Below are 12497 nucleotides of genomic sequence, written 5' to 3'. Positions count from 1 at the left end.
CTTGAAGTCAAGCATTCCAGTGTTGAGGGAGATCTGGAAGCAGGCAGCCAAGGACCCCAAACAGGTCCAATGGAACCTAGGGGTCCAAGCAATCACTTGATCTAGAGAGGTCTCCCAACAGTGAGTCCAACCAGTCACAGACCTCTGGTTCACTGGGTCCAAGTGTCGCACAAGGAGCCTTTCCTGAGGCCTCGAAAGAAGCTCAAACGCTCAGACTGATTCACTTCATTTAGCAAAAGAACTGACTCAGAAGTAGAAAGATCCCGTGTATGTGCGTCCCATTCAAAGGAAGTGTCACTTTGCCATTTTTATTTTATTGCTTAGTAACAATATCTATGTTATTACTACCATCTGGTAGAGAAGGAGAATGTTATTCTGTACAGAAAGAATATTTGTCTCATTCATTCAGTTGTGAACTGAAGTTTCCAGGAAAAAGTAACATGTCAAAGATTCTACAAGGGTGGTTAGAATGTCATGATCGTGGAGAATTGGAATGGAATAGATCCGGGGATAAATTATCCTGGGCTGTCTTTAATCCCCTTTATAGCCGTTTGCTGCCTACGGGTTTATTTCATCTAATACCCTCCTGACTGGCTGGCTGGTGACATTCATTCGGAGCGTAGTAACACACCAGTAGCTTCCAACAACTCCAGAGGCCTTCAGAGGCTTATAGCAGACAACACAGAGGTCTCAACACAGCCATCAGAGAGCCTCTGAGGTTTATAGCAGAGACTGGCATTTCTGGCTACAACCTACTGGTCTGCTGTCTTCACCAAAGTATTTTTAAAGGGCCTGGATTGACGACTTTTTTGTTGTTGTTGTTTTGCCTCTAAAACAAACTTTGTGCATGAAGCTGGGAGCTGGAGAAGAGGCTCAGCTGCTCCCCTAGAGGACCTGTCCCACGTTTCCATGTCAGGGGCTTGCAAGCTCTAGGGGCTCAGGAACCTCTGAGCTCCCTAGGCACAGCACTCACATACTTAAATCAAACAAACAAACGCTCCAAGCATCAGCTTTGTACGAGTTCTAAGCAAGGTATCTAACAGCTAGCTCTGAGCAAACCTGCTGTGGAAAACATGATCTGCTAATAGGGAAGCAAGCCCCATCCCAATTGTAGTAATAATATAAGTTCTGAACGTGATTGGCAATGTAAAAAGTAAAAAGCAGGTCAAAGGGAGAAGAGTCACAGGGTGAGTGTGGTCGGTGAATCCATGGAAGCAGAGTACAGGAGAAAGTAAGGGACTTGCCATTACTATAACGAGAGCAGGAAAGCACTAATAAAACAAAACGAAATGGGGAATATAGAAGCTTAATGAATTAAGATGCTCAACATAGTAATTCCACACTCACTGAAATTTCAGCCCCTACACCAAAGGAGTGGGAGTAGACAAATCCTTATAAAAATATGTTGGGTGTAAACCATAATCTTAGGAGGCTGGGGCAGGGGGATCATGAGTTTAAAGCCAGACTGAGCTTCATAGTGTTTTCATGGCTAGCCTGGGCTACGCCACTGAAACTGTCTAAAGAAATGAAGATGTGATGGTGTGCAGTGGGTGTCCTGGAAATGGTCGACCTGCTTCTTTCGATTCTGTCTCTGCTGGTGCCTTCATGGTTGGTACACACCACAACTGTCAAACACAGTATTAACTGCTTGTTCAATACTTAGCTTCCCTTCTTCCTTAGAAATGATCTAAATGGCATTAAGACTTCATTTCCCCTTCTCCTTTTCGCAGTGTGGCCAGACAAGTAGGTGCAGCAGAACAGATTTGTGGTTTGCAGAAAACATCATTAGAGGGAAGAACATCTGCGGGGCTGGCCTTATTAGTCAGGCAATGAACTTTACCTGAGATGCTAGGAAAGAGACACTGGAGACCTTCACCCACAACCTATAGATCTAGATCTATAGATATAGATCTTTCCCCATAGGATCTAGAGAAGACTCAGTTCATGACAGTTCCTCAGAACACAGGAAGACAGACTACAAAAGCACACTCCCATGTCCTCCGTGGCTGGACTGACTGCTAGTTCCCACTAACCAAGCAAAACCTAGAAACGTTTGAAAGCAAACTTTTGGTCAAGCTTTCTGTCTCCAGATGCCTGAACTTTGGGACACCCTCAGGCTGAACACACAAGACAGTGTCCCTTGGGAACAGGCTGGTCTGGGTAGCAACTTTCTCTGATCTATTATCACCAAGGCCTCATGAGAGAGCCTCATCTCATCTTACACATAAGCTTTTATTCCTTCCTATAAATGAAAATCTTTCTGCCCAACCCTACAGGGGACTACAGGTTACTTCACACTCCAAGGTTTCAGTTACCCTTCATCAACTGTGTTACAAAAAGACACTCAAGGGAAAGTTCCAGAAATAAACAATTCATTAGTTTGAAACTGGACACCTCACTGAGTAGTGCGATGAGACCTAGAACCAACCGGACATGAATCGACACCTTGTCTAGCACATCTACACCTGTGTATGGGGGCGTCGTCACTTGGGCTCCGTAGTCAGCATTGTAGCATCACAGTGTCAGTGCTTATGTAACTTTTCTTTTCCTGAGTAACAATACCAAAGCATGAGAGCATCAACCATCTTAGTTAAGCCAGAGAGAAGCCATACCGTGCCATACGTAGTAGGGTCTGTACGGCTGGCAGTTTTAGGTATCTGCTGGGTGTCGTTCCTCATCTAATAAGTCTCTGTACCTAGCCCATAATTAGCGGAATGGCTTTGTCTCCGGTGAGAATGTGGCTATGACAGATAGAGACAGATAGAGTCTTCAATTTGGCAGCACACTACAGAGATGCTAGTGGGACGGAAGTACAGCAGCTCTCTTGACTTTGGGATGCTTTTCCTAGCCAGTGACTACTGATCTCCAAACGTCATTCCCATCTGATCTTTACACCCCATCCCTGCAAACAAACCATCAAACTTTATCAATCCAGATCCTGTCCCAGGAAGTCTAACCCTAACTCTGACCCTATCCCTAAGTCTCCCTGCTGCAATCAGCCAGAAAAAAGTTAGTCACAAGGTCTCATGCCCCAGCCCAGGACCACGGCACACTGGGAAATGATGCTGGCAGACACGACTAGAACGTGTGATCCAGGATGGAGAGTCTTTCAGCTGTCTCCAAAATGCCAATGAAGGAGTCCCAGAGTGTTAGTCTTAGAGAGGACCCTTGACAATCACCTTGTCCTGTCCCTATATTGTATCAGTAATGCTGTGCTGACCCTAAGATGTCGAAGGAATGGTCCAAGTTGATGCTTTTAGAACAGAGTAAATAAAACCAGAGCTGAGTTTCAATACACCCCCTGACCCCAACAATTTTTTCATGAGACCCTGCTGCTTCTACTGTATATAAACAGCCGCAGTCACCATAACGTCCCAGTAGAAACCAACTGCAAGGGGAAGGTGATGAGGAGCTTCGACAGCACAGGGAAAGGAGATCATGTCTCCATGGAAACTAGGCCACAAGAGAAGGCTGGACTTGTGCCCACCACCCCAGAAGATGCCCATAGGCCCGAGGAGGAAAGGAAATGAGCTAGGCCAACATTACCTCATCCTCTCCACTGTCTGGAGGTAGGCAGATGTGAGTGATGTCCAGGCCAGCCTGAAAGGGAACACAAGATTCTTGGTCACCACAAGAGAATACACCGTTGGGAATTCTAATGAACTGCTAGAATCGCTGGCTCTCACCTCCTTGGCCAAATTCTGGTTCACATTCTGCATCAGGTGGTCATCTCCTGCCTAAAGGCAAAGAAGCAGAAAGGAGAATGTTATGGTGTGAAATACCTTGACAATGTGTACCAAACACAAAACAGACATCACAGTTGTGAAGACAATGAACAGGAGTGGTCTTAATAAAAAGATAAGAAAATGGCAGAAAAGACTCTTATTGCCTATCAAAACTGGGCTAGCAGCTGGAGTTATATACATATAAACTTCTTAGACTAACAAATTATATCCTTTAAAAAATGATAGATTGCATGTTACAAGCTATGGTGGTTTGAATGAGAATGGCCCCTATAGGATTATAAATTTGAATACTTGGTCCTCTATTGGTAGAACTGTTTGGGAAGGAGTAGGAGGTGTGGCCTTGTTGGAGGAGGTGTGTTGCTGGGGGTGGCCTGGAGGTTTCAATAGACTTGCATTATTCCCAGTGTCTCTCTCTGCCTCCTAGTGGAGGATCAAGATGTTATTTCCTAGTTGTTCATACCTCCTTGTCTTTGCTAGGTAATAAGCTCTAACTCTCTGAAACTATACCCCAACCGACTACTTCCTTTTATAAGCTACCAGGGTCAGTTATGGCGTTTTGTCACAGCAACAGAAAAGTAACTAAAACATGGGATATAGAAAAATGACATCGTCATGGCTACATAGCCAGCACTGTGCTGCGTGAACCACAAAACAGGAATTTGGATGTTTGTACTTAGGTTGAATGGCAACATGTAACCAGATTCTCAGGAACCCAAGTTCCCAAAGCAACTCCTCTGTTAGGAGGGGATATGGAAGCTTCCCAAAGGATTCAGGTTACATAAACACAGTCTTACAACCTCACAAACCAAGGCACCATTGGCCACATACCACAGGCTGCTATCCTGATACTGGGCCGGCCTGCCAAGCATCACAATAATAGATCAGCTACTGGGCCAAATTGCTTCCAGGCCTGGCTCATGCTGTTATTTCCCTGCACCTGCCACCACACAAGGATGCCAATAACACTGCAGCTCAGGACTAAGGGGCAGCAGCCAAAGGACAAACACAGAATGCCAACACACTCGTGCCTTTGGCATGTGGGTTGTCATACATTAATGTGCAGATGCCATTACCCACTTGTCTTTCCCCATAAACAAGAGAGAAACGGACTTGCCAGCCATATCAAGTATACATAAGTACATGTGGGTTAGTAACTACTCTGTGTCCTACGATTTACGGTGCCTACCTCCTGACCTCAATGAGTCACCTACCACTCGGAAAGATAACTGACTCTTAACAGAGCTGTGCCTAACCTACAATCCACCAGAAGAAAACTACATAACAGTGCTCGCCACTGACAGGACATGCGTCTGGTCTCTGCTTATAAGCATTTGCTAAATTGCATCCTAAATACTAAAAGAGCACCATGTTCACAGCTTACCTGAATCACAGCAAGAACTGGCTTAAAGGCAGGGTTTTTTTCTTGCAACAAGTTCAGCACTTCTTTGGAATTGTGAATGACGTCTCTATACGGAGGGAGGGAAGGAGGGAGGGAGAGAGAGAGAGAGAGAGAGAGAGAGAGAGAGAGAGAGAAACACAACACAGTCATTTCTTTGTTGATGATTAGACAGGACAGGCACAATGTGTGTCTTTACAAAGCTTGCTGCTGGGAGCGAATCAGATAACAGAGAGACTGATCAGAGAGTGAGGGAAGGCAGGGCACCCTGGCATCAAGAACTACTGATGCTGGCAGCATGTACTGGCATAGTCTCCAGCAGCTTGCTTTTTGTTTCTGCCTCTCAGAACAGACTGAAAAGCTACTCAAAGCAGCACCCAGTTTCAGTGTTAAAACATCATTCACCTCCAGTGATGGCTGGGCAAGCCTGGGGTCTAACAGGAGCTGGACAAGTATTGCAAGTGACTAATGGCTTCAGGACAACTTTATTTTTATTTTTATTTTTTCTTTAATTGACTAGTACACCATAGCTGTCTGCAGACACACACCAGAAAAGGGGATCGGATCCCATTACAGATGGCTGTGAGGCACCGCGTGGTTGCTGGGAATTGAACTCAGGACCTCTGGAAGAGCAACCAGTGCTCTTAACCACTGAGCCATCTCTCCAGCCCTTCAGGACAACTTTATTACATGCACCTAACAACTTTCAAGAGTAATCATTACTCTGTAACGCTAATAGTAACTCACAAAAAACAACTGTCTCCCACCTTGTAGAGTGGTGGCTGAGGAATTGTGGAGTGGAAGGTGCTGAGCCCCCAAACAAGAAGGGGATGCAGGGAGTGGTGTGCTCAGAAGACCACAAAGAATTCAAAACTTGCATGGGAGTTAACTTTCGTAATGTCACAGAGGCTAACAGAGTCAGGGGCCAGGCTAATGTGCACTGTTAGCAATTATTTGGTTTCTAGTTTCATTCACTTGGGAGGAGGCAGTTCAATCCCTGGGGAAATAACTTCAATTGTGCTAATTCGTGAAACCATTCTGAAAACATTAGATTACTTCTCCAGCCATGGGTGACGAGGTTTCTATGCTGCGCTGTCACCCAGTCTGGCAGACCTGCTGCTAAACTACTCTAGGCCCAGCTGAATCCATATTTTTGCTTGGTCCAGAGGAGGTAACACACCAAGCACTTCTGACTGAGAATCCTCTGGGAAGCATGATCAACATCAAGGTTCATCTCAGAAAGTCTGATTCAATATTCTGGGCTGGGGCCCAGGAATGGGTCATTTTAAATAAGTGCCAGAGGTTTCTGGAACATGGCCCGTGGAAAACAGCCATACCTGGCACTCAGGCCTGCAGTATACTGGGGGGCGTGGGGGTGGAGGAGACGTCTATAGATTCTGATATCTTCACTTACATAACAGGTAGATCTCAGTGTCTCTTCCCCTTTTTGTTATTGTTATTTTATTATGTTTTCTTCTTCCTGTGACTAAAACTGCCTGTATGAATATGCAGCATCCTCCATGTAATTATGTGTTTGAACCCTTGACCCCCAGCTGCTGCTGCTGTCTTCGAAGGTTGTGGACCTTTAAAGAGGCAGAGCCTTGCTGGAGGAAGTGGGCCTGAAGGTTTTATAGCCTGGCCCTATTTCTGTTTACTCTTGCTTCCCTTCACTCCAGATACAACGTGCCCAAGTGCCTTCTGCTCCTAGCACCATACTTTTGCTGCAGACAATGTCCACTTGAACTATAAACTCAAACGAACCCTCGCTCTCTCCTGTTGCTCCTTGTCGGGATTGGTCATGGTCTTAACCATAAGAATTCATAACAGAAACCCCTCCAGTCTTGCCCACCCTCAATAAACTAAACTTAAAAAAAAATCACTAGCCCCAATTTTAAAAAATGAAAGGAATACTACAATAGATAAATTATCACTAGGTTTAAGTTAGCTATCAAGGGCTTAGAGAAATGGCTCAGCAGTTAAGGGTACCACTTGCTCTTCCAAAGGACCACTGTTTCATTTCCAGCACTTACACAGAGGCTAACTACCATCCGTAATTCTAGGTCCACAGGTTTGGATGCCCTTTTTAGGGCCTCCGAGGGCAACAGGCACATTGTTGGTGCACAGGCATACATGCAGACCAAACTCCCATACACACAGAATAAAAATAAATAATTAAAAAGACAAACAACCAGTTGTCAGACCTAAAATAGATGAGGTAAGGGGCAGAACGAAGATAATAGCTACACAAGGCGGCCCAACAATGCATTAAACATTAAAATTGGCTGGGGTACCCACCCGCAACTGGCTGGGTATATCATATTTCCAGAGATAAACAATGCAGGAGCATTCCCAGGCCCCAAAGATCCAAAAAGTAGCAGAAATGTTTCCAAAGATGAGTCTATGCCCTTGGGGAGAAAACTTCAATTCTGACTGGGAACAGTGTAGCTAAAACTCCTTTCTTCTGTTACTGAAGATTGGTGGGTAAAGGTTTAAGCTTAGCATGACACTAACACGACCCCTGTGAGTGATCTGTCTCTAATTCTGCCCCCACCACCAGCTTAGTCGCCTCTGCCTGGCTAACTGCATTAAGCCTACAAGCTGAGCACAAAGCTGCCTTGTTCTAACAACTTCATTCCTCCTCGTTCTCCCTGTGGCTAGCTGTGACCACGCCTGAGTGTAGGAGAAAACAGCTGGCCACATTACTGAATATCATCAATGCACTGCACCCTTATCCTCATCCCCCAGTGCCCAGAGCAAGCGCTTGTTAATAGAAGTCTTCATTTAACTTCTCAGCTCTTTCAAAGGTAAAAGAAGGATCCTTCTAGGAATACAGAGCTGACATCCACAGACAACTCCTCCAAAGATGGCCAGTAGTGTTGAGAGAAATGGTCCATGGTTAAAAAAAAAAGAGTGGAGAGCCGGTTTATAACTCTTTGCTTTGGCCATTATCAGATACACTTACATAATATCTTCAAAAATAAAGCTAACCCCAACTACTTCCTCCGGATAGTCTTCTGAACTCTTTTTCAATAATAAGATTCTGAGTTTCAACCACACACGTCTCCCAGTCTCTCTCCGGCAGCTGGGTGGGATCATGTGATTAGCTTCTGGCCACAAGAAGGATTGTGTAGTAAGAGGACCACACACAACCTGGCTCCTTTTATCTCTCACTAGCTCGGAGGTGACAAGACCAGAGATCAGGAGTGATGAGTAGCCACCTTGGGGACCATTCTGGAGCCTTTGCTTAGGATGTTATCTTTGGGTTTCGCTATGGTTTGAGAGGATTCCCCCAAGCTTATGTGTTGGAGACTTAAGGATTCATGCCGTTGTCATGGGATGATGGAAAGGCTGGCTAGTTCACATCTGCATCTCTCTTGCCTTGCCCTTCTGCCTTCAGCTTTGTTGTGATATAGCAAAGCCCTTGCCATATGCCAACCCTTTGGCTTCTCAGCCTCCAAAAGAATGAGAAATCTTTATAACTATTCGGCCTGTGGTGTTTTGCTATAGCAGCAAAACGGGGGTGGGGGTGGGGGACAGGCATCATGGCTCTTTTTCAGTTTTATGCATGAGCTGAATCTGAGATTAGTAATGTTGTCTTATATACATTATTCCATCAAATCTAGGTTGGACAAGGAAAGCCACATCACCAATTTATGAACCACTAAAAAAACAAACAAACAAACAAACAAAAAACAAACAAAAAAAACCCAAAAAAACTGCTGTTGGTTAAATGACTGCATACTCTTTTCTTTCCAAAATATATTTATTGTATTGATGGAAATTATTTTTAATTAAGTGTATATGTATGGAGGATACAAGAGGGATTAACATGTCCTGAGCTGAGGTTATGGATGACTGGGAACCAGCTCACCAATGTGAGAGCTGGGAGCCAAACTTGGATCTTCCACAGTAGCAGGATGTGCTCTTAACCAATGAGTCATCTCTTGAACTCCATTAAAGAATTTTTAAAGGTATCTAGACAAAAAAAATTGTTTTATCCTATGTATCAAAAGTAAAACAATAAACTGAAGAATTCTCAAGCTTCGAATTGAGGATCTGACTTTCCTAAATGAATCTTTAAATAAACAAATAAAAATCTCATTTTTATGGTTTGACAGTTTTTTTTAATATGATCGTCCCGTGTATCATAAGAATTCTGGTGAAATAGCAATCCTTAAACGATGCTATTGTCCACAGGTATATTAGTCACTGCCCCATTACTCTAATAAAATGTCTGAAGCAATTAACTGGTAGAGAAAAGGTTTGTTTTGGCTCAAGGCCAGGAAGATGTTCCAGTAAGATCTGGTAGCCTCTAGCAAGGACAGCCCATTGTCACAAGGGGTGTGTCTCAGAGCAAAACTAATCTAGTCAGGAACCAGAAAGGAGAGAAGACACTGAGTCAAATCCTTACCATTCCCTTCAGGGCAGATTTAGAATACTCATTATAATAAGCGTCTCTTACAAGGCCCCATTTCTCAAAGTTTCCACCCCAGAATGGCCTCAGAAGCACCATTCTGTGGCCTAAGCCTTCAACATATGAATCCACGGGGAACCGTGAACAGCCAAGTTCTGCAGTCACCCACTTGGTGAGTTTTGGGGGCTGATACTTTCTGGATTCTATCAGATGACAGACAACCATCAGAGATCACGAAGTTTCCAAAAATGACTTTTCCAATCACAAGTCATCGAGCCACGCCCCCGTATAAAAGTCACTATGCTTCTTGGTGATTTTATGCCATTATCATCTCTGATGCCCATGGATGATGTGAGAACTTCCACCCTAAGGTTTCAAACAGGTGACATCCAATCTGATCACTTCTCCACTTTTCAAATCCTATCAGGCAGTGCTACATTGGCTAAAATGGCCACCTGGCCTACAGCAGCTACAAGACCCAATCGATGGGAAACAATATGAGGTCCAGAGGTATTCAGGATACACACTCTAGGATCACTGAGTTAGTATAAATCTTAGAATTGCTTCAGTGAGGTAGATGGCATTATGGTTTCCATTTGCAGTTAAACATGCTGAGACCAATATCCTGTCCCTGCTCACACACCTGATGCTACATACAGGCTTCTTGCAAAAGGAAGGCATCAGATTCCTAAGCACAAATCCTCTGGTTCAGAAGCCAAGCCAGGGAAACTAACACCCCTTAGCTAAGAGCACATGCATACTCTTACTTATGTAAGCACATGCATGTTTTTACTTATGGGTTCATGTATGTATGTTCCAGTGCGTGTGTGTTGTTGTTTTGTACATACCACAGGTTAAATTTGGATGCTGTCCCTCAACAGTTGCTCACCTTGGTTTTGGAGACAGCATCTGGCATTGGTCTAGAGCTCTTGGATCATGCTACGTGGGCTGGCCAGTGAGCCTTGAGATGTTTCTGCTTCCCAGGGACTGAGGCGTCAAGAGTATGCCACCATGTCCACATGGGTACTAGGGATGGAACTTGGTCCTCATGTTTCTTCCAGCCAGTACCTTGTTAACTGGGCAATCTCCCTAGACTGAGCTTACATTAAAAAAAAAAAAATCTTACTTATTTTATGTATATGAGTATACTGTAGCTGTCATCAGATGCACCAGAAGAGGGCATCGGATCCTATTACAGATGGTTGTGAGCCACCATGTGGATGCTGGCAGTTGAACTCAGGACCTCTGGAAGAGCAGTCAGTGCTCTTAACCGCTGAGCCATCTCTCCAGCCCCTGGCTTACATTTTTAAACAATAAAAATGGGAAAAAGAAAAAAATAGGAATAAGGTTATTTCACAGCATGTGAAAAACCACATGAAACTGAAACTTCTGTGTCCATAAAATGTTGGATTTTATCAAAAAACTGTGAGAATTTTGTTTTCCTTGTTACAAAAGTACCCTTGTAACATTTTAAATCCTGCTTTTTAGTTCACTAAACCTTAAGTTTTTACTGTCATGCCCATTACACCAAATGTGCAGAGCTCAGTTTAGGTTATTGTAAAAATGATGACTATTTGTGGCGGGCTAGATGTGTGACAATCCCTGGGATCAGATAATTTTTGCTCATGTAATCTTTTCCATAGCCCCAGTTGGGAGTCAAACCGAAAAAATGGCTTTCCCGCCTTTGGCAGGTAGGTGCCTCTGCAGAGCAGTGGCCCAACAAACCCACTACTCGGGGTATAGGGCCTGACCAGGCGACTCGGCGTCTGCACAGATCACTACTGGACAGGGAATGAACTTTCCAGATACAGCCACACCGCAGCCTGTGTGCTCTCTGAGCGGCGATGCTCCGGACCCTATGCCCAGACCTGGAGAGCTTCCGCAACGGGTTTTACCCGCGCCTCCTCCAGTAGCAGTGCAGCAGCAGTGGCGGGATGGCAGGGCCATCCTCCTTGCCTCTCTCCCGCCCTTGGCCGCACCGCCCCTTTCCTGTCGGCGCCACGCCCGGCGCCGTTGCATCAGAGCCGGAGGCGGGCGGTGCACGTGGAGTGGGGCGTGCGGTCCGTGAGGCGCGCTCCGGCCGGGGGATGCCCTCATCTACAGAGTCCCTTACTGCGGATGTCTCCCTTTGCCCCCCACGCCCTCTCTGCCAATCGTAAGGCGTCTCTAGTAAGTCCGCACCAAGCACTTTCTGCCTCCTGCCCTACGAACCGGTCCCTCGGGTTTCCCAGCCGCAGAGTGCCGTTGTCCCATCCTTGGGTCCCTGATTAGGGACCTGCGCATAGACAAATCGGACACTCACCTAACGATTGAGTCCATCCCGGGGTCTTCCGGACTGCCTGGGCTATGGCTGATGAAGGCTTGGCCATCCTGCAGCCGCCGCCCGCGCAACCCCTCGGGGTCACCACCTCCGCTGCTGCTGCTTCTGCTGCCGGATCGACACAGCTCACGGAGGCGACACGCCGGGCCCGGGGGCAGCTGCTGGTGGCCGAGTTGGCGTAGCAGGAGAGGAAGGCGGGCACTCATGCCGCTGCAGAGCGCGGTGTGACTGGTCCTCCGGAGGCACCGAGATGCGGCTGCAAGTTCCTCCCCTGGTTGGCGAGGAAGGCAGTAGAGAGAGAGAACCAAGCGGCACAGTAAAGGACCAGCAGCAGGAACGACCAGGCTCTTCCTCGTGGGAGGAACTGAGGCCCCTAGGGGGCACTGTACCTAGTGGCCGTGACGTTAAGAGGGCGGGGGCCAGCGGACGCGAGGCTGCTGGTTGGAGTTGCCAGAAAGTCAAAGCAGAGGAGGTGGAGCATCAGCTTGGTGCTGAGCCTTTGCCCTGAGATTGTATGGCCAGCCCTTCTACATCAAAACCTGATGCCACCTTTGGTTTTTATAATGAAGCTCACTTTATCTGCAGGAAGTTGTGGCTCTAAATCCAATTTAGACCTTCAGA

The 12497-nt window shown here is 45.9% G+C and overlaps 1 protein-coding gene across 1 annotated transcript in view; it reads right to left on the bottom strand.

The window, feature by feature from the left end:
* The window catches only part of Mthfd1l (methylenetetrahydrofolate dehydrogenase (NADP+ dependent) 1-like), a 188890-nt gene extending 176703 nt beyond the window's left edge, over nucleotides 1–12187 (bottom strand). The window contains exons 1-4 of the mRNA NM_001108462.2: nucleotides 11859–12187; nucleotides 5128–5212; nucleotides 3687–3737; nucleotides 3547–3600 (exon numbers count right to left, since the gene is read on the bottom strand). Of these exons, the coding sequence (NP_001101932.2) occupies nucleotides 3547–3600; nucleotides 3687–3737; nucleotides 5128–5212; nucleotides 11859–12082 (414 nt within the window). The 5' untranslated portion in view covers nucleotides 12083–12187. The remainder of the gene's footprint in view (nucleotides 1–3546; nucleotides 3601–3686; nucleotides 3738–5127; nucleotides 5213–11858) is intronic.
* Nucleotides 12188–12497: the final 310 nt, after the last annotated feature.

Source organism: Rattus norvegicus, chromosome 1 (assembly GCF_036323735.1).
Source record: "Rattus norvegicus strain BN/NHsdMcwi chromosome 1, GRCr8, whole genome shotgun sequence".
Taxonomy (NCBI): Eukaryota; Metazoa; Chordata; class Mammalia; order Rodentia; family Muridae; genus Rattus; species Rattus norvegicus.
Note: the sequence above shows the minus strand (reverse complement) of the source record. Positions and strands in the feature narration are given on the sequence as shown.